Below are 19,775 nucleotides of genomic sequence, written 5' to 3' on the forward strand. Positions count from 1 at the left end.
AATCTGGGGAAGGAAATAAAACACAGCAGACATAAAGATGCAACAAATTTACATAGAGTGAAAATATGAGTAAATAATCTGCAAAATATCTGCAAAGAGCTACACTTGTTTATTATAATCTAAATTATTTGCAATAGTAAAGTATGTTGGGAAATTTGTCTGAGCTATAAAGTGCTTATTTTTAGTGCTTTCTTTAAAAAAATCCACTCATCACATTTTTACGCTTTTCACGCTTTTAAATGTATGATGATTTTTGCCATTTGCCATTGTCAGACGTGGGTAGAGTAGCCAAAAACTTTACTCAAGTAAAAGTACAATTACTTTAAAAACATAATTAGTCAAGTAGAAGTAAACCCACCCATTCACTTGCATTGTATAGACCTACAGAGCTGAGAAATTCTTCTAAAAATCTTCATTTGAGTTCAGCAGCTGAAAGAAAGTCATACACATCTAGGGTAGCATGAGGGTGAGTAAATAATAAGATAATTAAATTGTAATTTTTAGGTGAACTATCCCTTTAAGGGCTCTTGTCAGATCTGGATGAATTTGTCAATAAGAGAGGTTTGGAAACTTCTAGTAATTATTACAGTGAAAACGTGAAAATGTCCCAAAAGGACATTATATATAATGCTGAAATATAAACCAAAGCTAGATCATGCTTTATTAATGCCTTCTTTCGATATTTCATAGCTTTTAAAGTCCTGTGTGTATTCTTATTTCAGTGTAGTTACAGTTTTCTGTGTTGTAAGTATTTAGATCATTAGTTCTGTACAGCAGTACCACCGCTCTCTAAATGCATATACACAGCCTAGTGAGTAAGGCACTAACCCTTGTCAAGGAACACTCGCTGTGTCTGAAACCGCCCTTATTCACTAAATAGTGCACTATTTCGGGTGTCTGACATTTTGTAGGAGTGCCTGAATTCTGAGTGAGCCACTCGTTCCCTACTTTTGTTCTCTAATGACACTCATTACAGACAATGCACTCTAATTTTGAGTGTACATTTGATGTAAACTCGACAATGGTTAATTGCCCACAATCCACCACAGGGAAGACGCATGAACTGGGAGTTTACTGCTTCCTTCACTCCTGCAATGTTTTATTTCATGCTGAAATGTCAATACATTTTAAAATGTCAATACACAGAAAAGGCAGCATTAGAATTAGAGCCAAAACATACCTCAGCATGCTGCCTTAAATTGGAGTTGTGATTTTAATCTTGAAAAATCAGCTTGTATTGGTGTTATTGGTAAACTATTCTTTTTTTCACTGTGAGAATGAAAGTGTTTCATTTTGAAGAGCTTGATGCTGCAGCAGGGATTGAGAGACAGGCTGAGACAGTGTCTCAGCACGCGCCTCTGTGTGAACCTCCGCTCTTGTAAAAGTCCCACTCAATAATCTCTCAATAAATTACACATGAATTAAAATTAAACTCAGTAATTGTAATGACAAGAACGAACATTGTGAAGAAGTAAAAAAAATTAATCAGGAATTTACTTGAGTAAGAGTAAAAAGTACCCACTATTAAACCTACTCCAAAAAAGTTACTCAAGTAAATGTAACGGATTAAATGTAGTGCGTTACTACCCACCAGAAATAAAAAAAATTCAACCCAAAAATTTGAAATTCAGCCATAAAATTAAATCAATTAGCTGGTGTGGTGTGTTGCCGGCTGGAGTTTGGTGGGCTGCTCTGGGACAGAAAGTCCAGGGTAACTTTTTAGTCCCAGTCTGCCCCTGGTTGGTCATACGGTATTGTGCTATGGGGCCAAGCACTAGTAAGTCCAAATATGTGACTATGTTCTGGTAATAAGTCCCCAAAATACAACCTGGTCTCATAGAATCAAGTTATTATAACTATATTTTTGCGAAATGACTTTTACGTAGCTCATTCTATGTATCGTGGTATTTTCCTTGTGAAATAAACACTAGAGACACTAAAACAACAACTTTTATTCCCTTTCACACAAAGAATAATTCTTTACATTTATACAGCACTCTAGGCACTCAAAGCACTTTACATCATAGCAGAGGAATTTGCTCAACCATCTACAGTGTATAGCATTTTACAGTATAGCACTTAACAGTCCCCGTCACTCCACAGGAGTATTAGGATTCACAAAGACCACAGGGTGAGCACCCCCTTCTGGCCCCTAATACCTCTTCCAACAGCAACCTTTGTTTTCCCCATGAGGTCTCTCATCCAGATACTGGCCTGGCTCAACCCTGCTTAGCTTCACTGGGTATCCAGCCGAGAGCTGCAGGGAGATTTAGTTATTAGTTCCTCATAGATTTATTTTTCGCTCTTTTGCTCACACTATACTCTCTTGTCATCAAAAATGTTTTACTACATTGCATGACTTGAAAGGCTATATGTATTAATGTTTGCATTTATAACCAACTACATTTATATCTTATTCAAGTACTATCAAGTTAAGCAGTAGCTTAACTTGTTACATTATACCTGCAACATGAAAGTACAAGTCTAGCAAAGCATGTGAGTTGAAATGCAAGTCAAAATTGTTCGTAGAGGCACCACAAAATGTTGGTGCATAAGCAATTGCGTTTATGTGTCAGTTATCTCCATGGAAATATGCAGCTCCAGTCTTATGATTTGTTAACTGAACATTGAAAAGGATGTGCTTAATTTATGTTAATGGACAAAAATATTTGAACGAATCTGGCTGAATGCTGTTGTTGTCGATGCAGCTTGACAGAGGAACCAGACTGCTGTAAATTAATGTTTCTGCTTGGGTTCTCTCACTGAGCTCAAGTGGCTTCCCACGGGGAAGAGGGTACACGTTTCCGCCAGCTCTCGTGGCTCTCCTCTGGTTTGCCCCCACCCATCCCTTCATCATTTAGTCATTACAGCTGCCTGAGCTGACTAAAAATGGGTACCAACCCCTGAGCAACTCTGGAGAAGAGAAAGACAGAAAACTAGAGGAAAATAGAGTTAGAGAGTGGAATGACAAAAATACCAGTAAAAGCTTCCTTCTTCTGTACCATACTCTCTTATTAAAAGTTTAATAATTTTAAGTTGGGGTGTGTAACTTTTTTTTAATGTTAAAGACTCTTGACAAGCACAGTTTCTATGCTGTGTTGATGTACAGTATCTCCCATTGAAGCAGGATGTTTGGGTGGGACATATTGAGGGGCTCATCCCTTTTTAAATAGACTCTATTCATGCTAGTGCCATGTTTGATATTTAATGGGAATGACAAGGCTGTGAAGGATTGATTTCAGTTTCTTCAATGGGCTGTACTGCAGTTTAAAGTGTTTTTGGATCGTTCTGCAGTCAAAACATTCATAAAATATCTATCAGAATGAACTTTATTGCCAAGGATGCTTGCACATACAAGGAATTTGTCTTAGTGACAGAAGCTTCAAGTGCCCAAACAATACAGCAAGAAGGCAGAGATAATAATAAAACAATAGAATAAAATAAAAGTGATTAGAAAATAAATAATGTATAGAAATATACAGTAGGACAATATATATATATATATATATATATATATATATATATATATATATATATATATACATACTATATATATATATATATATATACACACATATGTTCAATATACAAATACAAATCTGTTATATACAGAAGAAAGGGAATGTAATGGTAGAGGTTGGGTATGTTGGAAAATATAAATAGACTTAGCTGTGTATTGCACATTAGTTATTGCTCAATGGGGCAGTTTTAACTGTTCATGAGATGGATAGCCTGAGGGAAAAATCTATCCATGAATGCGTTATGGAAAATCAGATGTGATTTAGGCTCTTTATACAGCTTTATACTATGTGTCCTATTGAAGAGATGTTAATTCTATTCCTCAGAGCCTCGTTGTCATTCCCATTAAAAATCAAAGATGACGCTAGCGTGAATAAGTTCTATAGTCAGTATGCTTTTGTTATGTCACATCGATGAACCTTAAGCAAACTCTTATCAAAAGCATCTTACAAATGAGGAACATAACAAAAGTCAACAATATCTGCAATATCACACTGCCAAGTTCTTAAAGTGGCTAGAGTAGAATAGATGCTAGCGCAGAAGAAAGAGGCAGACAAGGTTTTTTTTATTATTATTGTTAAATAGTAAGTGCATTTAGTGTGGATTGGTTAAGTGCTCGTGGAACATATGTGTTTTCAGCTGCTTTTTGAATGCTGAGATGGTACAGTAGATTGTGTGGAGGTTGGAAGCTCATATTACCACAGAAGAACAGAGAAAGTGAATGATTGTGAAATAGACTTTTTGCCTCTTAGCGACAGGACCACCAGGCGCCATTCTTTCATTGACATTGTAATATAGACCTGGAGGGGTGAATTGAAGTAAGAGGGTGTTGTTCCATTTGCTGTCCTGAAGGCCATAGTCAGAGCCTTGTATTTGATGTGAACAGGTAGCAAGTCGAGTGAAATCAAGAGTGGGGTGACGTGAGTCCTCTCTGGCTGATTGAAGACCAGATGTGTTGCAGCATTCTGGATCATCTGCAGTGGCTTATTCATGCCATTTGCTAGGCCAGCCAACAGGGCATTACAGTAGTCCAGTCTTGAAATGACCAGAGCTTGGACCAGGAGCTATGTATTCAAGTTGGAATTTATAACAATATATTTATAACAATATATTATAACAATAGTTAGTGCTGTGTTAGTATTGCACATGACAGATTTAACAGCTTATTTATGTAACTTGCTATTATTTATTCAGTACTAATGTCTTTTTCTTCTAATATATTGCATATTCTGTTTCGCCAAAACATAATTGAACACACAGGCTGCAAAAACAGAAATAAATTGAATCCCACTGCAGTTGATCAAACCTGTCAGGAATCTGGGAAGAACGGATTCAGTGGAGCTGTTCAGCCTTGACATCAATATGAAGGCAAACCCAGAAGACTAATTCGCCATGGGTTCCCTCTGGATTTTCCCATGGGTATTTCTAAAGGCAGTTTTGGACTTGAGTAAAACAAAGTTTTTTTTTTTATACAAAAATTACACACAGTTATACCTCATTTGTGTAAAGTTTGATACATGAATTAAAGTAAAGTAAAACTCTACATAATCCAAACAAAACTGAGGTACCTTGATACAAAGACCTTAACGGGATCCAATAAATACAAAAATCAATACAAAGTGATGAAATGGACAACCAACTGGACTGTGAACTAGAGAATAAGTCACTTTTAAAAACAAATTATTTATTAAGTTATGGACAAATTATTGTCCATTGTCCAAATATATATTATTATAATTTATAAATGTAAGAAATAACAGGCGTGCATGTGGGGGTCTGATGTCTTGTTTCAGTTTAAAAGTGCCTGTGTGCCTTTCATTTAGTAGAATCTGTTCTCATTGTGAGTGGAGAGCCTCTGCTTTCAACAGCTTTATTAAGACAGGACTAACTAACATTGATCTCACCACAATGTGTGTGTGTGTGTGTGTGTGTGTGTGTGTGTGTGTGTGTGTGTGTGTGTGTGAGCGTGTATTTATCACTTTGTGGGGACCAAATGTCCCCATAAGGATAGTAAAACCCGAAATTTTTAACCTTGTGGGGACATTTTGTTGGTCCCCATGAGGAAAACAGCTTATAAATCATACTAAATTATGTTTTTTGAAAATGTAAAAATGCAGAATGTTTTCTGTGAGGGTTAGGTTTAGGGGTAGGGTTAGGATTAGTGGATAGAATATAAAGTTTGTACAGTATAAAAACCATTATGTCTATGGAAAGTCCCCATAAAACATGGAAACACAACATGTGTGTGTGTGTGTGTGTGTGTGTGTGTGTGTGTGTAATTTTACTCTTCAATGGCACAGGAGGTTCAGCATTTTTCTTCCAATCAGCCTTTCCTAACAAGTGATGCTTGCATAGATCTTTCTATGAAAAAAAAGAAGAAAGAAAGATTATCTCCTCCGCATGTGATCTGATTCATGAATGTGCAAACCCTTGCCCTGGAGCATTCATACAGAGCACCAGTTTTATCCAAAAGAAACGGATACGCTTGTGCTCAGATCAAGGCTGAGCATTAGCGTGGATCGCTCTTTACTGCTTTCATAACTGACTGTTTTACCCTGCTTAATGGATGTAATCCAAACTACTTTTCATTAAATCAGCATTGTAAATTAGTGGTTTGGCTTTGTTGTGTTTTCCTGCTGATCTGAATGTAATTATGTACTTGTGATTGTAATGCTGCTGCAGTGAGCAGATCTGCACCCAGAAAACCTCCCTGGACCAGCGGTAATGAAACATAGATGAAAACCTCACAACGCATTTCTGCTGAAATGTGCCAAATACACACTCACACACACATTATATATAAGCCACATATGTTCAGTATGTATTAGGGTTGCACAATTAATTGAAATAAAATTGTGATTTGACCTAAATAAACGGATAAAAAAAACAAATATCTTTTGCTGCTAATTTAATATACAAATACAAATAATTCACCCCATTGTACCGGGTATTTGTGGCCAGCTGATGTGAACTCAGTTACACAAACTTTTCAGGCAGATGTCGCCAAAATAAAAGCTTGACGTGCAAGTTAAAATTACAGAACTGTATTATTATATTATTATAATTATATATAATATTATAATTATTATTATATATAATATTATATGTAATATTTTATAATAATAATAATAATGATAATAATAATAATAATAATAGTACAATTATATAACATTCTAGTTGACTGGGCTTCAAAAAATAATGATGATGAATAGTGGACTGAGACAGTATCACAAAGTGGACAAAAACAGGCGTGCAGTGGACAGGTACAATATGAATATGAAGAAGACATTGTTTTTCTATCTCTTTGTTTCACTGTTTTATTTATTTAGTTATCTATTTATTTCTTTGTGGCTGTACTGAAAAATAATTTGGTTATTTTTTAAAGGACTCAAGTGGCAAAACATGGGCAAAATATTACGAAATTTTGGTAAAAATAAATCACTTATTAGTTTTTTGGTTTATATGATTGCAGTTCAAATCACAAGATTCATTTTGTCCAAATAGTGGAGCCCTAATCTACATCTTCATGTTTTTCAAGATGTTTCAAAGCCATGGTCTCCTTGGTTGACTTAAACAGTGCTTTTATGAAGACTTGTTATTGATGGATGATGCCAAAAAGATGGATGTAATAATGTACTGATGGATGGATATACAGTATATATGTAGGGATGGATCGATTAATGGATGGATGAATGAATAAATATATGCTTGTATTATTATTTAATAAATATACTGTATGTAATTGATGGACAATGCCAATCGGATGGACAGAGGGATGATCGGACACACGGATGGATGGATAGAAATATGTACAGTATGTATGTATGGATGGTAGGATGAATAAACATATGCATGTATTATTAAAGAATAAATATGCATGTAGTTGATGGATGATGCCAAATGGATGGATATAATAAATATATACAGAGATGGATGGCTGGATGGATGGATGGATGGATGGATGGATTAAATAAACAAAGACATGGGTGGATGGATGGATGGATGGATGGATGGATGGATGGATGGATGGCTGGATGGATGGATGGATGGATGGATGGATGGATGGATGGATGGATGGATGGATGGATTAAATAAACAAAGACATGGGTGGATGGATGGATGGATGGATGGATGGATGGATGGATGGATGGATGGATGGATGGATGAGAGGATGATGGATGGATGGATGGATGGATGGATGGATGGAAGATGATGAATAGATGGATGATAATGAACAAATGGATGGACGATAAGGCAGCTATCAGCATAAACAAGTGAGACATGTCAGATCCTCATCTTGGAGGCTCATGGTTTAAGGGAATGTGTTGAAACTGGGAGCAATTTGCAGCCAACTGCAGATCTTTCACTCGTACTATCCATTCCAGTTTCCACGGCAACTGCTGGAGCTCTGGATTTGAAAATGCATCCCAGACCCTGCAAGTCCAATGAATAAATAAACCCAACAAATACAGCATTGCTGAAAATAACAATCAGTCTTTGTCATGTTATTTAGTTTCCCTTAATGATGAATTAGATCACACATTTCTTCATTACCTTGATAATTATGCTCTTTATTACTTTATGTTTGGCCTTGCACGTCTTTAATAATTGATGTGCCCCTGGACATTAGAATTTTATAACTGACAGCTTAAAAAGAGAGAGAATATGGCATTTTTGTCAGTTATCTGCATCTAGTACATGTTGGTGCTCTTGGTTGTAGCATTTTAATTTGTTATCTGCCTGCTTTACTCATTTCAAATAAATTGAAATCAGAAGAGACTCAAACGTGGGTTGAATTCAATTTGGGAGGTGTAAAGTTACTACTGCAAAGTTCAGAGGAATTCTTGTCATATGGAACAGAACACAGGGCATTCAAGGACAACAGTTGTATGAGATGACATTTCATGCTAACGATGTCCTTGGATAATTCAGATAAAAAGGACATACAGTACATTTACAGGTAATCTCAAAGACTCATCATCAACCTGACAAGTAAGCCCAGAGTAGCTTATTTCTTAAAACAAATTTAAAGCTTTATTAAGTCATTTTTATCCCTAAATGAAGTTTTATACATAAATAAATGACTTTATCTTTTGATAAATATGTTTATGGTGATGCACACTCTCAAAAGCTGTTTTGCTGTGTGTAAGGCATATAATTAAACCTGGTGGCTGCCCAGATCACATGACCAGCCAAATACTACTCACTTTATCTCGGTAACTCTCCCTATACATGGGCACATTTAGTCAGTTGCAAAATTATGAATAAATGATCCATGAAAAACAAATACGCCACTAAACAGGGTATTTCTACGATGGCAGTAGTAACTAAAAATTTTGACTTTTGTGTGAATTATCATCCATGCCAATAAGTGTCAGTATAATGTTGACAACCAATGATGCATCATTTGTTAGATTGTAAAGACAGGAGCAAGAAGATGATATTAATCTTCCCTTATTCCTCTATTCTACTGTATTGTAATAAGATAGTTGAGTGTCTAATTCTGCATGTGCCCTACAGATGGCGCACCACTGAGTGAGCTGTCCTGGTCCTCATCTCTGGCAGTGGTGGCTGTGTCATTTTCAGGCCTCTTTACATTCATCTTCCTCATGCTGGTTTGCCTGTGCTGCAAACGAGGTGACATTGGCTTTAAGGTGAGAGACCCTCTTTTATTAAACCATCTATTTAACATTTTCAGTGAGTTTTGCTGTCCTAGAATGCAACCATTGTGTTCTAACAGACTGTTATGGTTTTACAGGGCCAAACTTTTGTCAAACTTTGTCCTAATCAGAATACACATAATTAAATACACCACAATTTCAGTCTCAGACCAATGATATATAAGCACACTTCAAAAAATCATGTTCCTATTCAGTGTTTTTGTTTAGTTTTCGAGTAAGAATATCAACAATCCTTAAGACAGACTTGTGTATAGCTAAATTTGGTGAGGTTGTATAAATGTGAAGTGTGTAATTTTTCAGTATTAAAATACTTTCTCCTATCACAGCTTAATATGCAGAGACAACTACAAGAAGGCAATTTGTTGGTTGATCTTCCTGAAAGTGTCAATACTGTGGATCTGCAATGCTATCAAAACATTTCTGTTTTTTTATCATCCTGACCAGACCAAGGCATTAACATTGGCTCAGCCAATGGCATGAGTTTGGGTTGTGATTAACTTTTGTTCAACCAATGACGGATGCTCTGTTTGAAACAGGGCGTCACCCCTTGGCTACCATTGCTTGCTCTGACAAGCTTTACAGAACGTCCCATAGGAATGAATGGGAAATTAAACAGCGTGTTTTTGGCAAAATATTCTCATAAATGGAACTGACAATATTCTTACATGGGCTGGAATGAAGAGTGGCATTTTAAAGCATATTTACCTGGCGTTTTTTTGTAAAACACATTTATAAATTACACAGTAATTTGATTGAAATCTATGGAGACTAAAGAGAAAAACATCATTTGATGGAGATCACATCCTTAGTGAACAGAACCGCTCATAACGTCTCATAGCACACTCTCTATGATGCTGTGGACCCTTTATTCACTTTTATCCCTTTACCCCCCTATTGCCTTTACTAGGACCTTTTATTAAAGTTACGTTATTAGCTATAATTTATCTTTGAGCAAATAACTCCTCGTTGATGTTAAACATGTAATCCATTTAATCCATAGCATGCTTTTCTCAAGATTTATTTAAAGATTTTTTTTTTATAAAAAAAAAAAAAAAACACTGCGTGTACTGTCTTTAGGTACCTCGTGTTACTATTACAAGTGACCCAGCAACAAAGTAAAAAAAATAAAATATGATTTCAATAAAATTCCCCTTAAAACTACTTAAACACTCATCACTGCCATAGACTCTCATTGGAAAATAGCTAACACTTGTCAGAGAAATGGTGTACGCCAACAATTGCTAAGATAGGATTTGTCAGAAATGTTTTTAAAGTGGTGTGTAGCTAAAGGTCAATTTGCTAGTTAGCCTATGCTAGTTGATGCCAAGAAGCTTGTTTTGATAGCAATTCAAGAAGAACTGAATTCTGGAACAATACATTTTTTTTCAAGCAGTAGTCACAAGAATTTTATTATCATATTATTTTATAATCACAATCATTTTCAAGTGACCAGTGAGTGTTGTTTTTTGAAGGGGTCTTGACAGCATTACATTTGCAAAATGTTTCCCCTATCCCTAGGGGACTAATCAGTCAAAGAAATTAAACACTTAAAATCTTCTAATTGAGCCAGATAAAATTCACAATATTCAATATTTTCTGGAAACAAGTCAAAACATCATATGCTATTTTTTACTGACATGTAAATTGATCTTGATTATAATGATGTTTATAGATTTTTATTGGAAAACAAAGGAAAAATGCTGATTAAAAAATGTGTTAGGGCTCTGTCTTTCCCATGTCACTGCCCAAAAAATACAGTCATTTCACTGGCACTTATACTCAGAACGTTTGTTATTCAACCGGGTTATCTGGGAGAGATGTTAATCAAACTCGCTATGCCATCTATCTTCACAGCACTCACCTGATACAAAAATCAAGCAAAAATCGCTGCTGTCCTGCATTTATGAATGAAAATGTTCAGTTAGGAGAGGACAATTTCATGAATCAGTTCAGAGTCTGAATCAGATGTGTAGAAATGCTTTCTTCAAAAACTTGAAAACAAGTGCAACATATGCACACAAACGCAGTAGTTCTGTTCACTTGCATCTCCTCTGCCTATACCCTCATACGACCCCATGTCCACATGTGTGGACATTTTAATTTGGCTTCTCTTTACGCAACGCATAATTTAAATGAATTAAAACCGATGGAATAACGTTACTCTACACTGTCATTTAAGGGTTAAAATTAGCGCCCACCGCGTCACAGGACATAACAGCATGACATTGATTTCCATGAAGCGCTGCAACTGGCGCAGCGCCAACAAAAGTGCCTCTGGTAAGAAACCTCTTTAAGTTTTTTATTGAAACCTGTTTGGTTGTAAAGACTAGTGTCTCTAGTTTCTTTTGATATACCGCTTTAAAAAATCAATTTATATTTCGCACGTCAGCGTGCTGATACACATGATGTCCACATATGTTGAAATTAGGACTGCGTTCCCTCAGAAGTTGAAAAACATGTTATTTATTTTGAATATTTTTCAACATTAACACATCTGTTTGCTTCATTTTAATATACATTTTGTTATTGTTTTATTTTGTTATTACTGTACAATCTGGTTCTATTCAATAACATTAGTAAATACATTCCTATATATTTACTATGCATTATCACATTGTGAAAAAATGTATTCATGCAAAAGCTGAAAAATTGTGCTTTCAGAAGCTTTATATGGAGTTTGGATGAACATAAGGTGCCTTTCTAACTTTTCTGAGATCAGTGCAGATAGACAGAACACTGGAGGTTAAGTCATTCAACTAGGGAGCAATAGTGCATCCTATAGCTATCTAAGTGCATTCACACATAGGATCTGACCAAAAGTTCAGTTTCAGGCAGCAGATTATTTATCAGAAGATTTAATTTAACATGGTTGGCAGTGATTTGATGATGCTGGCCATTACTTTAAATCAGAATTATTTATTCAGCTTTACAGAAAATCAGCTGTCTATAACGTCTCAAAAACATGAAAAACCAAAATTCCTGGATACATAATAAAAATCAGAATTTCTATAGCTTGGCATTACTTAAAATTTCACAACTTTGTCCTGCTGTCCACATACGTGGACATACATTTTTAGGAAAACGATTTGCTCTAGATATATATTTTTTTTATTTGCTTGTTTATTAAGTGCTACTAGTTGCAAATCAAAAAGGGAAAAGGAAAATTCACACAGCAGTCACTCGAAGGTTAAGAATACAGTCCATGTGCTTCAGAGAAATGGGATCTTTGTAGTGCAAACCACTTAGTGTTGTCTCTAAAGGTTAAAAGAGACACAGAGAGAGCACAGGGACACAAGTGCTTTTCTGTAGATGTGTTTTTCCTCTTGTAGTGAGCAGCAGAGGCCATCAAGCGGCATATGGGCATACATCTCTGAGCTCATGGTGCATTTTTCAGCAGAACCTTAAAGTGGGTCAAGGCACAGGAGAAAATATGATCTGTGTGAGTGTGCGAGAGAGGGGAAGATAACTCTTTTATGATCTCAGCACCTGGTCTCCAGTAAAGGCCAAATATTTGTAATTACAGTCCCTCTGTGGACTAAAGCTCACTACTTTAACTGCTAAAAGGGACCTCTCTCTCTCTCTTTCTCTGCACATGATAGAAAAACAAACATGTGTGCAGTATGTGTTTATGCTTATGCTAATGTATGAGTGTTGTACATACAAATTTCACAATTAACACTCAAAATTAACACCCAAGCACCTATGTAACGTAGCATTAATTAAATAAACCTGTGTTACTCAACTTTATTAGGAACTGCAACATTACATAACTAAAATGTAATTCTAAGGGGCTGTTCAGACAGAACACTTTTCTGTGCTAAAAAATGCTACACAATGCTCAACATGTAGAATATCCAAATATTTGCCCAACAAGACAAAATACACAATATTCATGAAAGATTCTCTGATGTCATAAAATTGTATACAATTTTCCTTCACAGGTACATTTATCTTGTTTTAAGGGTGTAGAAAAAAGCTTAAAAAATAAATTAAATAAAGAAAGAAAGAATAAAGCTGTATTTTTGTTTACAGTTAATGAACAGATATAAGAATATATGTAATATTATATTGTAAGTGCTCTGTCTTTCCCTTGTTTTGTGGGGGGTAGGTTTAATGATTAAGGCAGAGGTTTTCAAACATTTCATCAAGACCTCCAAACATGATGATCTGCTTTCAATTGACCCCCTTCCTAAAATATATTTAAGCAGCTTTACATTTTTATGTAAAAAATCCCATTACTGTGTGAGAAAAATAGTAAGTGTGATATTATAAAGACAACATGTTGTTTGCAAAATTAAATAATTGGCTTTTATTTTGGCAGTGTGTAACACGTTGCAAAACGGTTCTATTTGTTACCATTAGTTAATGCATTGAGTATCATGAACTACACTAAATACACTAAACAGCATTTGTTAATCTTCTTGGTTAATGTTAATTGATCAAAACAATTGTTAATTGCTTGTTCATGTTAGTTCTTTTTGCGTCTTCTTTTCTTCTCGGCACAATTGTACAGAGCGGTTATCTGAGTTACTGTAGACTTTGTCAGTTCAAACCAGTCTGGCCATTCTCTGTTGACCTCTCTCATCAACAAGGCGTTTCCATCCACAGAACTACTGCTCACTGGATGTTTTTTGGTTTTTGGCACCATTCTGAGTAAATTCTAGAGACTTTTTTGTGTGAAAATCTCAGGACATCAGCAGTTACAGAAATACTCAAACCAGCCCATCTGGCACCAACAATCATTCTACGGTCCAAATCACAGAGATCACATTTTTCCCCATTCTGATGGTTGACGTGAACATTAACTGAAGCTCCTGACCCGTATCTACATGATTTTTGCAATGCACTGCTGTCAAAGTATTGGCTGATTAGATAATCGCATGCATGATTGTTGGTGCCAGATGGGCTGGTTTGTATATTTCTGTAACTGCTGATCTCCTGGGATCTTCACACACAACAGTCTCTAGTATTTACTCAGAATGGTTCCAAAAACAAAAAACTTCCAGTGAGCGGCAGTTCTGTGGATGGAAATGGGAATGGCCAGATCTCCAGTAGGCCTACTCTATGTGGCGACACATGTGGAATATTCAGCCTGGTCTCATGAACATTGGCAGAATTTTTTTTAAATCAGGTGACGTGTCATAATACACATTTGGCACAAGTTTTCCAGTAAAATATTTACCAGAAGGCACCAAAAGCAAGTTAAACGGTGTTGACTCGCAATCAGACTAACTGTTTAAGGTGAATATTAGGTTTTAATGAGTAAAAAGTATCTCCCGCACATAATAGTTTAACCTCAACCAAACCAATAATGATCTAAATAAAATAAGAGGTAGACACAAAACATACATCCTTGCCCTTAACCAACATCTACACCAAACTGATGTGTCCAAAAACAAAATGAGAAATACAAAGCACATTTTCTAAAGCAACCACTTCATCTTTCTTGACTGGTCTTTAACTGTGTTCTTCAAGTGAGGTATCAGGTGAGCTACCGCACAAGCTAATCCCTATGAAATAAGTGTGTAAATGTAGGTGAGTCTGTAACACAAGCGTAAAATGTATAGTTTTTCAAATGATGCGGTAAAGTAAAAGTGTTTGTATGTAATACCATAGCAGTATGTGAGTAATAGTGCATAAAATAAGTGTTTATAATGTAATAATCAGTCATTGTTGTCATGATTTGTGTGAAAGTGAATGAAACGCACAGATGTTGTAGCGCCTCTAGTGTTCATTTCACCAGGAAACTGCGACAAAACGTAGAATTCGGTTGCAGAAATTAGGCCACCATAGCAATCTATACGAACAAAACCACGATTGTTCTTCACGATTTTTGTGGCAGCTGCAGTGAGTGACACAATAAGCTCCACTGTTTGTCACTGATTTTTGCTAGTTTGCATGGATGTGTGCATGTTCATTTGTGCCGATAGGAGCAAGGGCCTGTCATGCACATGTGAGAAGGAATAAGTGCGAGGAAGGAAGGATGGAGAAAAAAGAGTGATGTCATAAGCATAGAATGTGAAAGCCTTTCCCTCTCTTTCCCTGCGAGTCACACATTTTTGCAGGAGCGTGTCCTCTTTTCTTAATCGCCAGTCCTTACACTCTCTTGAGAAGAACACAGGAACTGCCCTTCCCTTCGTTCTCTCTCCCTGTCTCTCCAGTGGAGGATCAATGTGCTTTTTATTTGTGTGTTTTTGGAGATATGTAATAATGTATTCTGGAGACCTGGGCTATTCGGTTCCACAGCAGCATGAACTGTTTCCTACCATTCTGTCTAGTCATGTGTGCACCTCTCAGGTGCTTAGGGGAGAGCCCAGATGTGCAGGGACAGAAGAGAATTGGTATTCAAGATTCAGTGGTATTCAACATGCATTAAGGACAGGTAAGATGGGAAATTGATATTCTGAATTTTTTTTAATCTCTGAAACTAAAAGTTGGTGGTTTCTGGTTATCCCTAAAATACATCTGTGAGTCCAAAAATGACCTAGCCGCCTGATATTTAAGACATATTTTTTTTACATGAAGTTCTATTCATCTGACATTTCAGGTCTTCCTCAAATAAGAGCATTCCATTGTAGTTATAGCCTATATATATTTGTGTGGGTAGGGTTGTTGAGACATTTAATGTGTTACCACCAAACATGGAAATTGCCCATGTTGTTATACAGGATTTTTTTTAAACGAACACCTAAAACTCTATTTTCTGTGTGTCTGATACTCTTGAATAAAATTGAATATTTTCTAAAATTATCATTATAGTTCCTAAATACATACAACACATAGTTTTATAAAGAATGAGCATCTAATTTTCGACACATGTACCCTTTTTAGGGGGGTAAAGTTGTATGCGTTCTAAGGTTAAATAAAATAGATTTTTGTCCAGGTCTGTGCCAATTACTTTCAGTATGTTCTAAATGCCACAATATGTTTACTGAGGATTTTATGAGCTAATTTCATCAACTATTGAGTCAAAGATATTTGCTATATGATTGCATTGTTTTTTTAGGTGGATGTGTTGGTTAGTTAGTTGGCTTTTAGTTATTACAAAATGTGAATGATTTGATATTATAAAATCTAAAAGCGGTTGAGAGAATAAGAGAATAAAAAGGGGTTGCTGATTATAAGCCTGGAGTGATACAAATATGGTTTTGGTTAGTTGCAGTTTTGGATGAATTTTTACTTCAAAGAAATCTTGATAAAGATGCTTTCAGAAATGTTTATCCTGTGACTTAGGCTTAACAATATGGCTTCAGGCGAGAAATTAATGGCCTTTAGTTAGAATCACAACATGCCCTGTTTGGATTCCCAGCACAGTCATTAATAGGATATAGTATTCGGCAGAACTGCCGTGCTCTGGGCAGATTGGGAGCTGATGTGGCAGTTGTGGGGCGTGTGAAGATGCAGACAATAAGGCCTTTTGGGGATCTGACTGTTTGTGTGTACAACAATGTGTATATGTCTTTTAGAGTGTGCTTTTAAGTGCGAGTATCTATGACCTCTAGGTCACTGTTTTCCAGTTCTTCGACCCCATAACTCTGCAACACTGTTCACAGAACGGCTTTTTACTCACATATGGAGGAGCATTTCCGATTTCCAGATGCTGCCAAATCTTTTCTTGTCTCTTTTAAGCACTCTCTCCTTCTCTCTCATCTACCTTTGTAGTTTCATCACATCCATGTGGTGTGAGAAGCACTTTGGAACATGAAGTACAATCTAAAACTCTTAAAACAAAACTGATGACTCATTATTAGATCTGATTATGGTGACATGTGCTTAATTAATTGCTGTTTGTTCCATCAAGCATTACAATTTATTTTGTATTATCTTTCTTTTCAAGAGGCTTAACAGGTTAAACGTTCCTTACTGTCAGAAGATACAGCCGTGTCTTTTCAATTTAAAGGTCTATCTGCTTGTGCATTCTTGTACATCAATACCCCCAGAGGGAAATTGTATTGCTCAGAGGTTGCTCTTTCAAAGCTTGGGATACTTATTTGCGTTTGCAGTTATGTTTCATGTACTGTATCAGCTTTGTATCAGATGTTCCTTTGGAGAAACAAAAACAGACACAAATAAGACAATTCTTGATGTACATTAAGAGTATAGATTGATCAAATTAGCCTAACATGGATAGTATAGCTTAGAACTTCTTGTCCTTGAAAGTATTTCATGTAAAATGTTTGAGTTCATATTGAAATCTCTGACTTTTCATTTCAGAACTTGGTATCTGGTCAAATCTGAGCACAGTTTGAGACTATTTTGAGATCTCTTCTGAAACTAGACGAAATGTGTGTGAGATTACTGGGGTCTTTTACAGGAGAAACACCTGAGAAGCAGAAACCTTAGCCCTCCATTTAAATCTTATCGCTGTCTAGGTGAAACAACTGAGATATTAGATCTAATTTGTCATTTTTCTTCCCTAAGGGGAAAAAAGCCACAAAGGTTCCTTGAATTTTTCACACAATGCTTAAATTGAGCAGAGCAATATGTAATATAACTGCTGGGATGACGTGGAGTCTGACTACCCAAATAAAAAAGTATAATGATAGAAAGAGAGGTAGGCCTAGGTAGGTGTGTGGGTGGGTGTTTGGTCGGGTTGGTAGGATAGATAGATAGATACATCATTTCTTTTGATTTTGTGGTGAAAAATGACGTTTCTTCATCAGATTCAACCATTCAGATCTAGAGTTATACAGCAATGCTACTTTGACCTGTGTCTTTTTCATTGCTACCGTAGGAATTTGAGAATGCAGATGGAGAGGACTATCCAGCGGATATGTCCACGCAGGCATCACCTGCATCTCATGCCGGTCCCGATGTCTACATCCTACCTCTCACCGAGGTCTCGCTGCCCGTTGCAAAGCAACCTGGCCGATCAGGTGAGTTATTGTCACACCATGACTGAGGGTATTACTCGTATTTGTCAATGATGAACACTAAAATATTGATCTCAAATCAACCTGTCTTTTGAAAAGACCAACATATGTTGTGCTTTAGATGCTGGTTCCCAATGTGAGATGCGGATTTCCTCAAAAGTGTTCCTAGCCTTACCAGAAAGCCTTTTTTGGTCAACCCACTCCATGAGCAAGGCCATGCCGTTTCACCAGCATTTGCTGTTGGTGAAAAATATGGCAGTTCTGGTCCATCAGCTAGACCAGCCCCAAACCAGGAGATTCATGCTAGTCTAGCTGGTCTTCTCAGCAGGGCTGTCATATGAGCAAGACCAGATGTGATAGCACTTAAGAAAGTTCAAGTCCGTTGTCCTGCATCCTCTCTGACCCTGCTTATGCAACTCCCATACAAGCTTCACATTCTCTGGACTGGAGTTTTTCTTTTTCCAGAGGATCATGTTAACATGTTCAGTCTGGCTTTTAACCCACAAGCTCTCCAGTGTAAAATCCAGAACGGACCAACGCCCTGCCGTTGCGGCCCAGCTTCCACTCCCTTCTCGTGTGGCGGACACTCTCCCACAGTCCTGAGTTGCTCTGGGCCTTTAGCAGCTTGTGCAGATGCTCAGTGCTGATAGCCATTGAGAATAATGGGTGCTTTTGTTGTCAATAGGACTGGATTAAAATATTGATTTTGTGATGCATTGCGATCTTCATTTAAACATCTTGATATCAATTCTTAAATCCCAAGATTGATCTTTTACTCTATGCGACAACCTTCTACAATATGAGTAAATATGTGACTAAAAATCTCTGCCACTGGCTGAAAAATGTTCAGACATCACTCACCAGGTTTTGAGGAGTATATTGGGAAGATGTTTAGCACTGAAATGCTTTCACCGTGAGTTGATAGTAAAAGTCTTGTTTTGACTCGTTCCGTTTAATCTAGGTCCAAAGATGAGACCCACGTCATTCATTTTGTCATTAAATAATGTCCCTTTTAAAATCATTTCTGTTCTTTACAGTCAGTTGATGGTGAAAAAAATACAATAAAAAAATATTTTGTTGTAATCTCATAGCATTAATGCGATAAGAAGCCGTGCACTCTCGTTATGTTCACTCAACCAAAACAACACTCGCTGTTGCCATTCTTAAAGAGACAGTACAGATTTAGCACTTGTTCTACATACAGGATCCAGGTAAATACTAATAAATACTGTAGATCAAATTATGCATGTAAACGGCAAACATGTAACTGTATACAGTATATATGCAATTTCAAAACATTGTACTTTTATTTGTATATTTAAAATGTGGCCAATATTATGAAATATTATTTGTAAAATTAATATATTCAGATTATACCTAGTTAGAAGGTCCCCTGTATAATTATCGGCATTAGTTGAGAGATCATTTATTTAATATGTTAGCAAAATGGACATTTAACTGAAATATACCCGTATAAATTGATATCGAAATCAAATTGTGAGCTTGTGAATCAGGAAATCTGTATTAATTCCCAGCCCTACTTGTCACTGTTGTTTCTCTCTTTGACTTTAAGCATTTTCTTTCTGTTTCGGTCTTTTGCTCGTCGGTAAAGAGACAGATTGAGTCAGAATTTGTAAACAAGTCTCTTAAGTCAATGTGATATCCTCAAAATCATTGTTTTAATCAGTATTTGTCTTGCTGT

General features: G+C 36.4%; 1 protein-coding gene across 2 annotated transcripts in view; it reads left to right on the forward strand.

Moving 5' to 3' along the window:
- Nucleotides 1-19,775, forward strand: part of LOC127633564 (serine/threonine-protein kinase LMTK1-like) — a 62,576-nt gene that overhangs the window by 25,293 nt on the left and 17,508 nt on the right. Inside the window, exons 2-3 of one of the 2 annotated variants that reach the window (XM_052112753.1) lie at nucleotides 9,040-9,173; nucleotides 17,935-18,076. In XM_052112753.1, the coding sequence (XP_051968713.1) occupies nucleotides 9,040-9,173; nucleotides 17,935-18,076 (276 nt within the window). Of the gene's footprint in view, nucleotides 1-9,039; nucleotides 9,174-15,319; nucleotides 15,583-17,934; nucleotides 18,077-19,775 lie in introns of those variants that run through there. The other variant, XM_052112750.1, reaches the window with a different exon arrangement.

The sequence above is a fragment of the Xyrauchen texanus genome, chromosome 40 (assembly GCF_025860055.1).
Source record: "Xyrauchen texanus isolate HMW12.3.18 chromosome 40, RBS_HiC_50CHRs, whole genome shotgun sequence".
NCBI classification, from domain to species: Eukaryota; Metazoa; Chordata; class Actinopteri; order Cypriniformes; family Catostomidae; genus Xyrauchen; species Xyrauchen texanus.